This window comes from Thermobia domestica, chromosome 17 (genome assembly GCF_964235325.1).
Source record: "Thermobia domestica chromosome 17, izTheDome1.hap1.1, whole genome shotgun sequence".
Taxonomy (NCBI): Eukaryota; Metazoa; Arthropoda; class Insecta; order Zygentoma; family Lepismatidae; genus Thermobia; species Thermobia domestica.
In genome coordinates this window covers 5,040,759-5,058,197 of record NC_137470.1, presented here as the reverse complement: position 1 = coordinate 5,058,197, position 17,439 = coordinate 5,040,759, and the positions used below count along the sequence as shown (strand labels likewise).

At 38.0% G+C, this 17,439-nt stretch overlaps 1 protein-coding gene across 7 annotated transcripts in view; it reads right to left on the bottom strand.

The window, feature by feature from the left end:
• metro (membrane palmitoylated protein 7-like protein metro) overlaps positions 1-17,439 on the bottom strand; it is a 114,708-nt gene that overhangs the window by 21,473 nt on the left and 75,796 nt on the right. For 6 of the 7 annotated variants that reach the window (XM_081744790.1, XM_081744791.1, XM_081744787.1 and 3 more), the window contains 2 exons: positions 4,908-5,183; positions 2,300-2,502 (listed from right to left, as the gene is read on the bottom strand). In XM_081744790.1, the coding sequence (XP_081600916.1) occupies positions 2,300-2,502; positions 4,908-5,183 (479 nt within the window). The remainder of the gene's footprint in view (positions 1-2,299; positions 2,503-4,907; positions 5,184-17,439) is intronic. The other variant, XM_081744792.1, reaches the window with a different exon arrangement.

The following is a 17,439-nucleotide window of genomic DNA, read 5'->3' as shown; positions in this document are numbered from 1 at the left end:
ACATGGGTCTCTGACTGGATCGCTTCCAAGGATGAGGACTTCATTCGCCACGGAATCCGTACATTGCCTGACAGATGGGCGAAAGTGGTGGCTAGCGATGGACAATATTTTTCTTAAGGTATTTATGTATTTTGTGTTTGTACTACAGCTTCAATGTGTGCGTACCAACCGCACGAATTAATTCCTAGACCAAATAACATTTGTTACTCTATTTCGATAGACACGTGTCGCTTTCAGGCTGAACACACGACCTGTATAAAAATAAAAATATTACGTAAGGGCAGATATTCTCCAAGCTGGAAGAGAGAAGCAAGAGATCTACGTGAAAAATGTAAAGTTCTTTCTACCATTTGGATTTTAGTATAAACACAAGGGTGAAGATGGGACCTTTTCTACAAATCCTCAATCTACACAGTCCGTGAAAAAAGAAATGTATACACACATCAATGAAAGGAAACCATACGCACAAGTTTAACAACATTGCAATAAAACAGAAGTTTTCTGCACGTGTATAATTTCTGAAGATGCTCGAAGTGGTTGGGAAATTTTCCAAAACTACATCTGAAGCTGCGCGAGGTCTTGCGGATCTTCCCTTGTGCACATCACAAATGGTGCCATGCATTTTACACTTGTTACAATGTCGTGAAACTGTCAAGCGTGTAGAAGTTACTGTTTCGATTTAGGATTTACATTTCTGGGCTTTCAGCATCTAAGGTCATTTAGCCCTTACGATTTGAGGGATGACCTCCCTCGGCGAGCACACAATCCGGGAAAATGGAAGGAAGGAAGCGGCCTGGAACCTATAAGTTAGGTACCATCCCGGCATTTGCCTGGTGTGAATGAGGAAAACCCAGGAAAACCTCATTCAGGGTGGCTGGCCTGAAAAAGCGTGTTACAATTTTTCGACCTATTGTCCCCACAGGGAATCGAATCCGGGACAGCTCGCACCGAAGGCGATAGCGTTAGCGACTACGCTACACAGGACCACGGTTACTGTTTCGAACTCTCACCTGCACTGACATTGAATTTCTCAAACTTGAACCATCACTTAAAAGTGATTTCAATTCTTCAAATCTCAAATATGCACCGAGCATTTTGTTTCACTATCATACATCACATCTAATTAGAGTACTAACACCATATTACAAGGGCTGAATAAAAAGTAATGGCAACTGTGTTATAATTCGTACCTTGTTTTATGCACAGAACGTCTGTTACATTTCTTCAATGTAATCGCCTCCCATCTCTTATCACCTGCCACACGTGTGGAAGGCATCATACACCGTCAGCGCGTCAATTTTTGATAATGTCCCGCAAGGACCGTCATATGGCGCGGATGATGACTTCTCTTGTGTTGTATTGCTTGCCAAAAAGTGGTTCCTTCATTTTGGCGAAAAGGTCATCACGAAGTCCCTGTAAACATTGCTGTGTGCTGTGTTCTCGTGCCACCTAAAATCTTGATCCACGTACATTTTTTCGTCTTACCCTGGGTCTCCCACGCCAAAGGCGTACGCTAACCGCTTAGCCACGAAGGAGCTTGGTCGTGAAAGCATGCATTCTATTGCGTTGTTAGTTTCGTCACTTTTTTTTAATTTAGTGCAATTACTGGTGCTAGTGTCAGTTCGGGATATGTGGATGTGTTTGCGGTGCTGTGATTAATTTTTACTTCTTAATAACGATTATTTCTATTTCGCCTTTGTGTTTTGAACAAATGCCCCTTTTTTATGAGTAATGATGAAGTTTAAAAACTTTGTGACATGCTCTAAAATTAGTCGATTGAAGGGATATTACCTATGTGGCATTATTTTGGCCCGATATCTACAGTTGAAGATCTTGGGTAAGTACATAGATCGTTCATTAATTTCTAATTTGTATCTGCACGGTTTATATTGCATTTATTTATTTTAGTTGGTATTTGATCACGAGGAAACTGATATAATGCATTGTTTCGTTTGATTCAGAAAGCTACAAGAGATGGCTATTTAAAATGTATTTAAAAATATTTTCGAAATCATGACTATTGTAGAATATGTAAGTTGTATATATTTGCTACCTCATTATCTGCGGATAGAGATGTTGCGGATGAGGATAGAGATGCTGCGGATGCGATATTTTGTATCCGCGCAGACCTCTAATAATTCAATTAAGTCACGTAAAACTCAAAGATTTCATTTCATTTCAATTCAATTAAGTAATTAATTACTTCCAACTTTGAAAACTTTTATTAATTGTGTATACATTTCTTTACGGACTTAATATTTTTTTACTGGTTTTTCCTCTTTGTAAATAAAATACTTACTTGATAATGCGGATTCAAAATGCAGACATATCCAGCATTGACTAAGGACCTGACGCTTTCGGCGGATGTTCCGTATAAATTACCCTTGTATTCACCGAACTCTATGAACTTCCCAGCTTCAATTTCTTCTTCCATCTTCTCTCTTGTTACAAAATAGTACTCCTTTCCATTCACTTCGCCGTGCCGCATAGGTCGAGAGGTATCTAACAAATCAAACATGATAACGTCACTATCATCTTCAGCTCTACAACTTTAAACATTGACATTTCAACGTGTAGAAGTTATAGTATATGACTGACACATTGAAACTCATATGTTTAACAATTTTTATTAAAAATTTCCGAAGCCCTTGTTTTATCCTCTCAGACAGAAACTAGTAAGATTCTAGATAGCGGAGAAAATCTTCCTTATTTCTCGATTTTTAGCAAATCTTCATTATACACCGTTCGACAATTAAGCAACGAGACTGATTTTATTGTGGCCAAACATAAAAAGACAATGTAACATCGGTTTATTATTCGAAGTACATTTCTCCTGCGTCAATACAGCGAGTGGCACGATCACCCAAGAAGTAGAACGACCTCTGCAACTTACTTTGTTGTATGTTTCGTAATGCCGTTGCCACAGCTGCTTGGATGTCTTCAATATTGTCAGAAAAAAGTCGTCCTTTTAATGGTAACTTCAGTTTCGCGAACAGAAAATACTCGCAGGAGGACATCTGGAGAATAAGGGGGGCGGGGTGCTGCAGTACACTCTTGTATTTTGGTCAAATATTCCTGAACAAGTACTGCCCGGTGAACGGGTGCCTTGTCATGGATAAAAAAAAACAGCTACCTGAGGCTGAGTATACAGGTCAAATACGATGAATTCTTTTCATTAAACGCTCCAAAACACTTAAATAAAACTGAACATTCATTGTTTGACCTTCTGGTACAAATTCATGATGAACGATACCCTTACTGTCGTAGAAACACAGGAGCGTCGTCTTCAGTTTTGACTTCTAAAAGTCCGAGTTTCTCGTATCGCCATACATTCTCCGCGTCAAATCAACAGTCTCCGTGCCACTTTTACTTAGTTTAACACAGAATTTGATATTCGCTCTGTGCTCCATGCTGCTAGCGTGACGAGGGCCTCTCAGTGACTGCTAGTAATGGCGTCGTATTTCCCATCATGCTTCGCGTGCGACAATGCGGTGTTGGAAGATTGTAGAAAAGGGATTACTCTTTGAAACGCACTTACTAGTTTACAGATTGCATTAACAGTTTTGTCACAATAAAATCAGTCTCATTACTTACTCATTGCATTTACTTTGATTAACAGATTGGTCAAGTCCAAATTTGATCGCGAATAACTCGGAAACCAAAAGAGTTCTACTAAGCTTTTCTAGGTCTACCATCATGCCAAATTTAGTCAACAACAAATGAGTTTCATCAGTTGCGTCTAAATAACAATTAGTGAAATTTCTTGCAAACTGACTGAGTCCAAACCCCAAATTTGATGGGAAATAACTCTGAAAGTGAAGACAGTACTTGGTCAAAAATATTTGGCATGTTGGTAGACTTTGAGAAGCTTACTATGGATATGGAATATTTTGATGTCGAGATCGTTGCTTCCCGAGTTATTGTGCATCAAATTTGACTTTATCAAATAAACCCGAACTCCAACTTTGGTGGCCAATAACTCGACAAGCAAGAGTCTATACAGGAAAATGTCGTATTTCTTACGTGTACTAAACAGGTAAAAATTTGTTATACGAAGTTTGGTCAATATTGAATGAATTTCATCCATTATGTATGAAATATACTATTCTTGTGATTGTTTTCTTTCTTATTTTATAGTTAATCAAGGACAAAAAAGTATTAAAACTAAAAACATGAACAAGAAGAAAAGGAGAAATACAGGAGGATGCTACACAAACTGCTTGCATAAGGCATCACAAGTAAGAGTTGGGAGGAAATAGCACCGATTGCTAGAAGCTTCAGAAGATTTGCTCATTGATGTGACGTGACAATATCCGAGTGCTTTCAAGGATATGCCGTCATCAATAACCAACGACACGCACGCTGTTTGTCGCTGTCTTCTGCTTTAGATGGTAGTCCTGGGTGATTGGAGGGTGGATTCTAGAAAGATGTGACTATAGAAATTAGTATTATCTTAGTGCTACACGAATGGAGGACGGTTTATACAGTGACATGACTATAGAAATTACAATTATCGTAGTGCTACCTGACTGGAGGTCGGTTTATACAGCGACACAACTATAAGGAACAACAATCAATTGTCAGCACAATCCACTAAGAAAATGGGTAAAAATTTCTAAAAGTCTTGACCTTAAAATTGAATGTTTGGATTTTTCCCAAAAGCCTCAGAATTAAATACCCTATCTCAACATTATATTTTTCCTTAACACACCTTATCCACAACAATCTTATAACCAAACCTTGATTTCTTCTGATCATATCCCCAGATATTTTAGCACTTTATAGTCTGTAATAATCTTATTCTGTAACTTTCCCCCTCCCCCCTGCAATCACACTTTTTTCCTCTAAAGCTTTCTATTATTATTAATATTAATTTTTAGTCTACTGTTCAACTGCGTGGAACTTACATGGAATTGTAGTTCTGTATTTATCTGGATCCGTTGCGATCAGCCGTCTCTTCAACTCGTTCCTGCCGACGCCAGGTGGTCCAATGAGAATGATGGGTCGATGCAGGCCGGGACGTGGATACAGCTTTGCCACCTCCTCGTACGTGGCGATCTCCTCACGGTCAAAGTCATCATTTTCTGCGGTGTCATATATAATTTTTTTAGTTTTTGGTTTGGAAGCACATCGAGGGGACTTAGGGGACTGGCAGCCAGGGATCGCTGAAAGAGAACACAAACCTACAAGGAAGTTAGCGGGTAGTTAACTTAGTCCACTGGGGCGGTGGCCATACACAAACCATCAGCCTAGTCTGAAAGAGTAACATGCTACGCTAACACTTAGAAGCGTGATAGCTACGGGTTAATTATCTATTTCTTTCTTTCTTTCATTCATTTTTTTCTGAGAATAGCAGTAATAAGAATGCAAAGTACAATTAAATATTTTAATGATTAGTATTACTACTGTCATAATGTATCTGGATGGGGTTAAGATCAAGGTTTAATGCTAAAATAAATTTTCTCATGTAATTGATTTATTTGTCCATTAAGTCAAGCTTTCTTGTTGTTGTTGTTGTTGTTGTTTTTTGTTTCAGGCTCTGAGTTAACCGCATTACGTACAGGAGGTGAATATCTACCGAGTGTCTGTGTCTGTGTATACATATATTTGTTTATCTAGCTGCATATACAACTTTTTCAAGGAGAGTAAATCACTGCTAGCCAATAGTTGCTGTCATACATATACTACAACTTGACAGCATTATTGGTCATTGTGAATTCTGAAGTCAAATATACTTAGCTAAGTTCATAAGCGGACGAATTGTCACGAACACACTGTAATTTCTTTTATTCCAAATACACTTAGAAAGAAACACGAACCAGACGTAAGACTTGAATCCGCTGAAACATTACTTTTTATTACGTAGCGATTCTTCATTCTCATATATAGCTTTTGAAGAAAGTTTGGTTAACAGTTTGGACACATGGAATTGTCGATTGGTTTAAAAATGTTCCTGCTTTTAATGGAAAAAAAAAGTATGGACAAGTTAATTTATGTCTAAGACACTATACAGCCCACTTTTCATGTTTTTTCGGTTGCATATCCTCTGACCACAAATAAACAAAATAGAGAGTTGTATATGTAGCGTGTGGATGATTGAAGGGCTTGTCATGAGCCACAACTTTCCATTTGTAAGCTATCAAAACGTTCATAGTCTTGTCTACTACCACTAGAATTCTCACAGAAAAATTTAAAAGACACCTGTGGACACATTGGATTAAGAGTTATTTTCTTTGACTTAAAATTTTTTCTTGGTTTTGTACCTCATAATGACGACATACGCTAAGACGAGACAGTGACAGGACTCAATATGTTGTGATCCAACACAGAGTGAATCTTTTGTTTGTTTGATAGCTTTATTATCGGTACTCCCTTTTATGCGCCTACGTACAGCCTTGCTTAACTATATTGGCTTACTTGCAATATCGCGAATGTTTTCTATTAAACGTGTAAAATTTCAAGCTTAGTTTTTTTCCGGATATAATGAAAACAGCATTAGAAACTTACGAATTTCTTCACGCCGCATTTGATCCAGTGTCTGTCACAAGAGTCGGATTTTTTATTGCATACATGGAGTCAGTAGAGACTGCTGAAAACAAATGGACACTATACGGGCAAAGAAAACGCTATAATAGGTCTCTGTTAAGCATCAGTTTTCAGTAACCTTTTACAGCTCACAGATGACGAGAAGAACCCTAGCAGAAGTAGTGTGACGTAGGTATGGGCTCGCCCACTTTTCGCACAGGGTTTCAAATGACACCACGTAATAGCACACATATAACTTTATCCGGAGTGGCATACAACATCTAAGTATAGACCACACCTCAAAAACCGAAAATGGACTTGACCGTGTCGTTGACCTTTCCCCGCTACCCCTGTTTTAGGGTTCTTCTCGTCATCTGTGAGATGTACATGGATCGGGATTTGGCTTTGTTTTATGCAACACCAAGGATAGTAACGTGGGCTCCGAATCATTACCGAAGCTTTAATCCTTCATACCAACTTGGATGCACAGAACATACTGCAAGATCAGCCCTCACAGTTCGGCGTTTCACATCACAGTATATTCTCTCCAAGAGGGGGAGGATCACAGGACCACGACACCGATCCTGGCTAGGATTTAGAGTTGAAGTAGGGGCTTAGAATCCCTTTCAGCATCGAGACTACGAGGCGCAGACCTACAGTTTAACGTGGACTACAAACCATATAAACTCTCATAGAGAATCAATTCCGGATCTCCTGCGCCAAAGATACGTAAGCGAATCATATAGCAACGAGATACCTTATCTTACGATTTGGATCTTAGAAATGCGAAGCCTTGTTAAAATCTGTCGATTTTAAGAAGCACAACAGAATTCGGAACTACGAGGGGCATACTGAAAGTCGTGAGCAACACGTTTTTACAACCGTAATCTTTAGTTGAAAGTGAAACCAAATATATCATCTTAATCTACAGACCTTTCGTCCTTTCTTTCCAGACGTTGACGCTTTCTGTTGCTAGCACGTGACCACAGGCAGCATTTCCAAAACGACAGGCAGCGATCTTTTGTTTCGATAGCGTGCTGTCATTGAATTCCTTGTTAAAAAGGACCAATCTGCCTCTGAAATTCACCGCAGACTCCAGCGTGCCTATGGAGATGTATGCATGGCTGCTAGCAGTGTTAGAAGGTAGGTAAAAATATTTTAAGGATGGTAACATGAGCATCGAAAATGAGCTTCGCAGCGGGTGCTATCGAACTGCCTCCACGGAACGTAACAAGATAAGGGTTGATGAGCTGATTAGGGGAGATAGGCGTTTCACTATGAATGAAATCGCTGCAAAATTTGGTGTTGGACATAGTGCGGTGCAAGAAATGATTCACAGCTTAGGCTATCGGAAGGTTTGTGCCCGTTGGGTACCAGGTTTATTAACCGAGGACCATAAACATCAGACTAATCATTGCCCAAACCCTTCTTCAGAGATTTCGATATGAAAGTGGCAACTTTTTGACGAATATTGTAACTGGAGATGAAAGCTGCTTCCATCATTATGAACCTGAAACAAAACGACAGAGTATGGATTGCACCACTTGAATTCGCCACCGAAAAAGAAAGCGAAGACAGTGCAATCGGTAGGGAAAGTTATGGGGAGCGTCTTTTGGGATGCACAGGATTGCATTCTGGATGACTTTCTTGAACCTGGACAGACCATAAATTCTGCCCGCTACATCCAGACACTTTTGAAGCTCCATCGTGTCTTGCATGATAAACGTCCTGGAAGGGAGATCATCCTTGAACAGGATAATGCGCGTTCGCATACTGCACGTGCCACTATGGAGCAGATCAGGAGATTTGGGTGAGAAACACTTCCACATCCTCCCTACAGCCCCGACATGGTACCCTCCGACTACCATCTTTTCCGTTTTGTGACGGAACATACGTGAGGCCATCGCTACGAGAGACTGGAGGATATTCGGCAAGCAGTGCGTCAGTGTCTACGGGCAGCTGGAACGAAATTCTATCGCAATTGTATTTTCAAACTTGCAGAACGATGAGAAAAATGTGTTCAAAAAAGCGGAGACTATGTGGAAAAGGGGAAGAAAGCTCTATAGATTGAGAGATATATTTGATTTCACTTACAAATAAAGATTACGGTTGTGAAAAAATGTTGCTCACGACTTTCAGTATGCTCCTCGCATCATTGTAGTATGGCCGAGGTGTCTTTCAGTGTCCATGAATTTCAGAAACCTAATCGGACAGTGGAACAGTGTTTAAGTGTAAGTTTACAGAACACGTTAAAAAATAAATAAATAAAAATTTAAAAAAAAAATTCTGAGTTTAATCAAACATTTGTAACGGACTCGGGTCCTTCTTTAACATTCACTTTTATGAGAACGTTTACTCTGTTATGAGGATAGAAATAAAGGAATTTCGGAGTAAGCGACGAGGGAATACCGTTACTACATTATGTATTTGTTTATTATTATTTTGAGTTGAAGATTATTAACAAATTGTATCTGAATTTTAATAAGTATTAGCCGAAGGCGTCTCTTCACAGGTTTTAGAAATCCTTCGGATATAAGCCAGTAAAAGACTTTCGTTTGATATTTCGGACAGGAAATTGATGATTTGTTGTAAATATTGAAACTTTAAATGAAATATACAGCACACAATTATGATGCATGCTGACTTTACTAAACTCAGGAGAACGCATTTATATTCTTGCTGATTCCTCACTTTCATTGGTTGATTATGTATATTATTGGTTGCTATACATATTGCATATACACTACTGAATATATTACACATTATTGCGCGCAATTCTAATTGTTACCCACAAACAATGTACGGAACTATACTTATTAACAACGGCTCTTTGAGCACTCAATGAAAAAGCTCAAAACATTGTTTTTATTGCAAATTGAATGAAAAGCAGGTTTTTGTAAGTTTTCAGTCTGTTATACCATCCAGATATACTATGACAAGATAGAGAAAGCAAGTAGATTGATTTTAATTAAGAGAAAAATATTAATTAATTAACTTACAATTGCAAGCCACGTTTTCTGAGAGAGACTATTACAGACATTCATAACAAGCTGAAAGATTTCGAAAAACAACAGCTGTAAAACACAAAGACAGAGCTAATGAAAAAATCCAAATGGGTAGAGAACCCCTAAAAACAGGTGGTGTTACCAAGCTTATTGAGGGCTCGACCATGCACGTTTATTGTCTTGGAGTAGAGAAACAGTTAATATATTAGTGGATCAGCCATTGAAGAGTGGCGAGTAGAAAGTCTGCGCTGTCTCCTGTCATTCTAGCCAGAAGCTACGGTAAGAGAAGGGAAAAATCTAATATTTATTATCTGCAGGGAGGAACAAAAATAGAGTCATCTCAAAATTCACACCACACAATTTTCAACAGTAAACTGTCGGTGAATACCAGACAAATACGATTAATACAATGTCGTAACTGAAAGAGTAAACGTTATGATCAAATAGTAGTCCCAATGTACTAATTACTTGATCAACTTAGCATTCCAGATACAATGGCCACATCTTGATCACCCACCCATTCTCACTACCCTGAACACCCCTAATCAAAAGTAATACAAGATCTTAAGACGGATGATAATGTACATATACAAGTGTACGAAATATATATATATATATATATATATTAGACTGTTATAAAACCCTTGCTGTAAAACAAACGCTTATAACTTTTCTTTTAAAATAATGATATTGCAATGGAACAAATTCTAAAACATATATATATTGAGGTTTACATTTTGTATCATCATCCATAGATACACCGCCGCCATCATCGCCACATCTCCAGCTCGGTCCGTTGACATCCATACATTCCTACAACCTCCGGCCCCCCAGTTCCCCCGATTTGACACCGTGTGGTTTTTGGTTATGATGCCACGTTAAGACACAGGTGTATGCGCAAAAACCAAAGGACTTGCAGGACCTGAACGCTAAGATCACTGAAGTGATCCATAAGACTTCTGAGAACGCCAAACAGTAGCATTCATGGATTTCACCGGAGGTTGCAGGAATGTATGCATGTCATTGGACTCAGCTGGAGATGTGGCAGAAGTGTATCTATGAATGATGATACAAAATATGTCTTAATAAAGATCTTAATAAAGATAAGACTTAAAGTCTTAAGTCTTAATAAAGATGAAAACATTTATTTCATTGCAATATCATTATATTTAAAGAAAAGTTATAAGAATTTGTTTTGCAGCAAGGACTTTATAACAGCCCTGTATATAAGGTAGAGCATTATCTTCATACACCGTTATAACTTTTGAACTACCGGACAAAAAAGCTGAAATTTCGTACCGTGCAAATATCGGCAGAGGGACATGACGTATTTTCTGATACCACAAAGTTAACAGTGTTACCATTCCAATATGAAGTTGTATTTTTTCCAAAGGTACTACATCAGGTTATTTCCAATCTGCATTTAAACGAAAACCTACAACGTTACATTTATTGTCACTGTTTTAAACTTAACGGCGCTACAATATCACAAACATCCAAATTTCGATTGCCTCTGTAGCAGTAATAACGCGAGACAGACGGGGCAATACATATACAAAATAGTTTAATACTATGATCATGATATGACGGATTTCGATTGAATAAGAACAAATTTACAATGGATTGGAAATTTGACATTTTTCAAACAACTTTATTTCGAAAAAGTTTCTAAATAAGTATCACACCCAATTAAATATATGGTTTCAATAGACATACCGATCATAATGTCGTTTCCAGAAATTTTATATCTCAAGCCATTGGGAAGATATATATAAAAAAAGTGGTAAAATTTAACATTTTTCTTTAAATGGCGTATTTGTGGGAACTTTTTAAAACATTTTTTTTTTAAATGTACTTTGCTTCTGTAACATTACAACAATACTTTTTGGTAGATGTAATTACAACAAGTCCTCGCAATTAGAAAATTTAAGCAGAATTTTTATTTCTCCAGAACAATTTGAGACATCAAACAACTGCTGTAAATTACATTATGATTTCCCTGTCTATTGAAAACCATTTATGCAATTGGATGAGGCACTTACCTAAACAATTTTTCGAAATAAACACTTTTGAAAAAGTCAAAATTTCAGTCGCTTGGAAATGTATTCATATTCATTCGGAATCTGTCAAATCTATTATTGTGAAGCGATCGTACGTTCCAGTGCGCTCTATCTGCCGGGATCGGTGGTAGCGTACGTCAACTGCCGAGCGAGTGCTTGCTTAGTTGTCTCCGAGCTGTCGGAGGTGAAGGATGGGCGATTTCGTAAACCTCTGTCTCGTTACTCGTACAAGTCCTGATACAGCGCTCACTGGGACAATTTTTGTGTGAAACTCGGTAAATCTGCAGCGAAAACTTTTCCAGTGGTTCAGCAGACCTTTGGGAATGAGTATTTATCACAAAGGCAAATCTGCAGGTGGCACAAAGCTTTCTTGGAAGGCCATGAAAAGGTCGACGACGAAGCCCGCGCTGGAAGCCCGTCAACTTCCTAAAACGATGAAAATGTGACTCATGTGAAAGAACTTTTGTAAAGAAATCGTCGAATAAGTATTCGTTTAATGGCCGACATGTTAAATATTCAAAAAAAAAAAAAAAAAAAAAACTATCATCCACGAGATCGTGACCAAGGAGAAAAGTGTACGCGAAGCTTGTCCCAAGAATTTTGTCCGAAGAACAAAAATCTTGCCGACTTAAAATTTATCACGACGCTTTTGGAATTGTGTGAAAATGATCTTCTCATTTTGGACAATGTTATCACGGGAGAAGAAATGAGAATATTCCAGTATGGCTCCGAAACAAAGACGCAAAGTTCCAAGTGGGACATCCCAGCGTACTCTCGCCTCAAGTAGGCTCGAATGAGCCAATCAGGAATCAAGACCACGCTCACTGTGTTTTTTGGCACCAGGGCGATTGTCCACACCTCCCAGAGCAACTGTTAACTGTAACTTTAACGTAGAAGTACTCAAGAGATTAAGAGCAAGGATCCGGTGCGTCAGACCAGACATCAGCGGCGATTAATAAGTTCATCATGACAACGCGCCTACACAAAATGCCTTCGTCGTGACCAGCTACCTAGCCAAATCTAACCTGGCAATGTTGCTTCAGCCACTCTACAATCCTGACTTCGCTCCCGCAGACTCCTTTTTGTTTCCTCGTTTGAAATCCCCCTGCAAGGACACCGTTACAAAACAATTGACGACGTGAAAGCAATTTGTGAAATGGCTTTAAATGCACTCCCAGGATCATCCAATGTCACAACTTTAGGTCTTCAGATACTTCCCAAAGCTTGAAGCATTGATAAAATTCCTAACCTTGAATTGACTGAATTGCATGAAAGAATAGACAAATCCGAGTTAGAATGGAACGGACTAAGCCTGGATCTGGACATACAGACAACTCTTTGACAGTAATATCCATACTAAAACTTTAACGCAAGGCCGAGCAAGCACGTTTATACCTACTTGACATACTGCTGCTGCTATGTGCAAGCAGTAACTTTCGAGTACGTAATGCTTTTATACGTATTTTACAATAGGTAGACACTTGCTTTTAAACCCACTAGTAGAAAATTAAATAGAGACCACATAATCTCTAACTTTAATAAATGTACTAAATATCAATGTAAGCTTGTGGTAGGAATCTATATATTAAAATGCTAGTTTTATATGTTTGTCACCAAAGAAAAGTTTATATGTTCGTCTCTAATTCTTTCGACAATGAGATCTGAAAAACTACAAGTGTTAGAAACGTGCCATTTTCGCTGGTCAATTCCAAATTTTATGTAGATTGTCCAGATCTAATTGAACATTTAAAAAACGTGGCTGTTATTTCTTTATTACATTCTTTTTGGGGGTACACTGGATTTGTTGAAATCTTTAAAAAGTAATAATGCAACATATCCTATGAGTTATATATTCCAACACAACATAATTGTATACAGGAGTTGTATATCTCTCAGGAATTTGTTTCATGGAAAAAATTATAATGAAAAACGAATGATAACTATTTCTTCAGTCTAAAATGAATCTTTATTGTCTGAAGTGTTTTGCCCAATGAACACCATATATCACTGACATTATAATTAATTATGTGTGTAATGTATTTGCTCATTATATACTGCATGCAAGAAGTAACAAAACACTGATCATACATGAATTAGAAACTCCAACCGGAAGTAAGCTCAATCTTGCAAACGGTGCTAGATATTGAAAGAAATAATCCCCCCTTTATGGTACCCCTTGCCGATTTTATCAAGACGTCTTTCATTTGTGTCTGTAAAGGGGCATGTACGGATGTGAGGAATGACAAGGAGATTCATATGTGAATGATGATCTGTGTAGAGATTGCACGTTCAGGTAGTCTATATATTAAAATGCTAGGTGTATATGTTTGTCCGCAATCCTTTTGACAATAAGAGCTCGAAAACCACAAGTGCTAGAAACGTTCCGTTTTCACTGGTCGATTCCAAATTTCGTGTAGATTGTCCAGTTCTCGTTCAAATTTTCAAAACCCGTGTCGTTACTGTTCTATTCAACATTTTAGGGGCCGTTTTGAGCCCATAAGATTAACATTGTTGGAGGCCGAAACTACAGTGTTAGGTAACCAGTAGAGAAGTTACGTATGGCGGGTTGACGGACATTGCAGGCGCTTTGCATATTCTGAATGCCAAAATCTATTGCATGCTGGCAAATTCAAAGGCCTCATGAGACGCAATGAGGTGTACTCGGACGGATATGGATTTATTAGAAAAAAATATTTCCACTTGATATCGTGTTACTTCAACAAATTTGCCACAAACTCACTCCAATATCTATACATAGCAATTCACTTCCTTTGTGAGTCTCCTATCCTTTACTTGTGTAAGTAAGGAGACATGCACAGTGCAAAGGAGATTCCTGGTCGTAACAGAACGATGTGCTGAGTAGACAGAGCAGATTCAGCTAGTATAGACTTAAAATGCTTCTAGTCTTTCAGACGCTACTGGTACGATCTGAGACATGCGAGTTTTTGTTTGTAATGACCAAAATAGTATTTGTGGGTCTTCTCGGGGTTCTCCAGTTAACTCCCAAATTCTCATTTCGCCGTTTTTTCGCAATCATTCACTTCCATACTTATAATCTTCGATGATTACATGAATGAAAGTAAATAAATTGGTGAAATTAAATTATGGAAACAAAGCGGAGAGAATTCCGAAAAATTCTTTAATATTATGTTACTCAACGAAAGCTCATCCCCCTGAAAATGAAAGTTTAGCATTGTAGATAAATGCTCTATTAAATGACAGAATTTATGTACAATAGGTTCTGTTCGGTATTCTAAAACATTCGTCTCAAGTCTCGTTATTTATTAAAAGAATAAACACAGAAGATATACGTTTCTTCTGGTTAGGAACGCATTCAGAGTCTTAACGGGAAGAGTAATCGGAAAACGACCATTAGGAAGACCTAGGCGTAGATGGGAGGACAATATTAACACAGATTTCGCAGAAATAGGAATACAAAGTACATACTTGACCCAGATGGCTAAGGAAAGAAGTCACTGGATAGCTTTTGTGAACGCGGCATCAAACCTTCGGATTCCATAGGGCATAAAGTTAGTTGGTTACTTAGTTTATACTTTTAAGTTCGATATATCAATAAATATTTCAACTATTTATCTCCCTGTATTCTGAATAAAGAGTAAAAACGCTCATTTTGTTAGTTCGAATTTAGTGTCCCGTTTCACCGTAGAGGTTATATGAGACGTAAACTTACAGTTTAAGATGGAATCCGAACCATGACCCGTCATTCTCTGTTTCAAGAACTTGTCTGTTACCTCTTGTTGGCAATTTTCTCAATTCACAGTTCTTTGCTCTAACAATATTAACTTCTATTATCTTGATTAACGTCTTACCTTATTTCTATCCCATTCTGCTGTATTTTATATATATATATATATATATATATATATATATATATATATATATATATATAATGAGCGAAGTACTACTCTTTAAAAATATTATCAAGGTGGATCTTGTTTTACCTCCTTATACAACACTCAGGTTATGAACGACGAGACCTACTATTAATGTAGACTCAGAACCACGACCGGGAGTTGAATCTTATGCAGTTGACTGGTACGCAGGCCTCACGCAGATCAACCCCCACAGTATAAGCCGTTCCCCACAACACGCATTTCCCCTCCAAGAGAGCTGGATTACAGCACCACGCCAATTTTTACTTTATTGTATTGACGTGATGTTGTTTCCAGGCCGACAAAAGTACAGGTGATCAACATACTATCTACAATGTGTATATTTAGGGTGGGTCAAAAGTCACGAAGGAGTTATAACTGTGATAACTCTTTTTATTTATCATTAGTTTCCATTGATATTTCACACACGAAAAGACCAAAGATGGGAGATTGTTTAACTTATAAACAGAAGTAAGTGTCCACTATTATGGGCCTGACAGATATGGGGGCCTATGTAGCACATGATTCATGACGGATGAACACTTCCGCTTCGAGTGCTGGTACTTCTGCAAGAATATTGTCCTTGAGCTGTTATATTCTTTGTGGTTTGTTCACATGCACTTTCTCGGACCCAAAGAAAATAACGATCACTGGATCTTACTTCTTTGAACATGAAGAAGTCAATGCAGTAACGGTGACTGATGATCGATACTATTGTGTATCTGCAGTGGAGAATATGGTAAAGATGTGCTTTCAACAAGATAGGGCTATAGCACACATGGCAAGGGTCTCAACTGGCCTTCTGTGAACCATTTTTGGCCATCGCATCATCTCTGATCCTCTTGTTCACCTGACATAACTCCACTTGATTATTTTCGTTCTGAAGGAAAAAGTGTAGATGAACAAACCACAACCAAACCACGGACTGCAAGTGTTGACACCCTGTTCTGCATCATAGGCTAGAAAGGTGACGTATTTGTGAGGCCCATAGTGGTGGACATCTACCTGAGATTATATTCTGCATCCTTGATGAAAGTCTCGGAACTATCAATGGAACCTAATCATAGATAAAATAATTATTCACAGTTATAACTCCTTCGTGACTTTTGACCCCCCCCCCCCTGTACATAATATACTGACAGACTGGCACGTGTGTGTATATATGTACTCCTACTACAGCTGGTTATAGTTTCATCCTACTGACTCGCAACGTGATCCGCAAGGAATGTGAGAAGTAGAAACTCACATAATTTCGTCAGCTGAAGATTACTGTTAAGCAGGATCACAAAATTACATGTTCGTTCAAGTTCAGTAACAAGTTTAGAATTGAATCTAGAAACCTTACTAGAAATATTTTTCGAAAAATTCTTCTCCGTACACTTTTAATGCAACATCAAACCTAACGGACTCTTAACAATGAAGATAAACGATCCAAAGCGCACCTGGCCAACCTAATCCCCAGGTTTCTTAGTTGTTTCCAGGATACTATGACTTCACAGCTGTAACATGTTAGGTAAAGACACTTCATTGGTGTTTGTACCACTCTTTCAATTACGACTTTCATTTTCAACGTATTTGTCTGATTTCAAACAATCAATTTGGAAGGTACTGCAAGTGTGACTTCAAGATTACTCCCTTTACACCTTGTTATTTCTACAATAAGCATCTACTATATTCTATGAAGAAAATATTATTAATAATACATTGACTAAGTACTGTAAGTATTGTTAGTTGCTACACAATTTAGTTAAGAGTTATAAAAAGTACTAAAACGTAATAATAATACAAAGTCATACTTTTAACTACACTTGATTCTACTGGTGGGTATCAATAAATTTACCAGAAATAACATACTGACTACATGGGTTAATAATGAAAAATAACACCAAATTTTGTGATGCGAGCATCAGTTGAAAATACTGATATAGGAAACCGTAAAAATTCAGTCACTGCAAG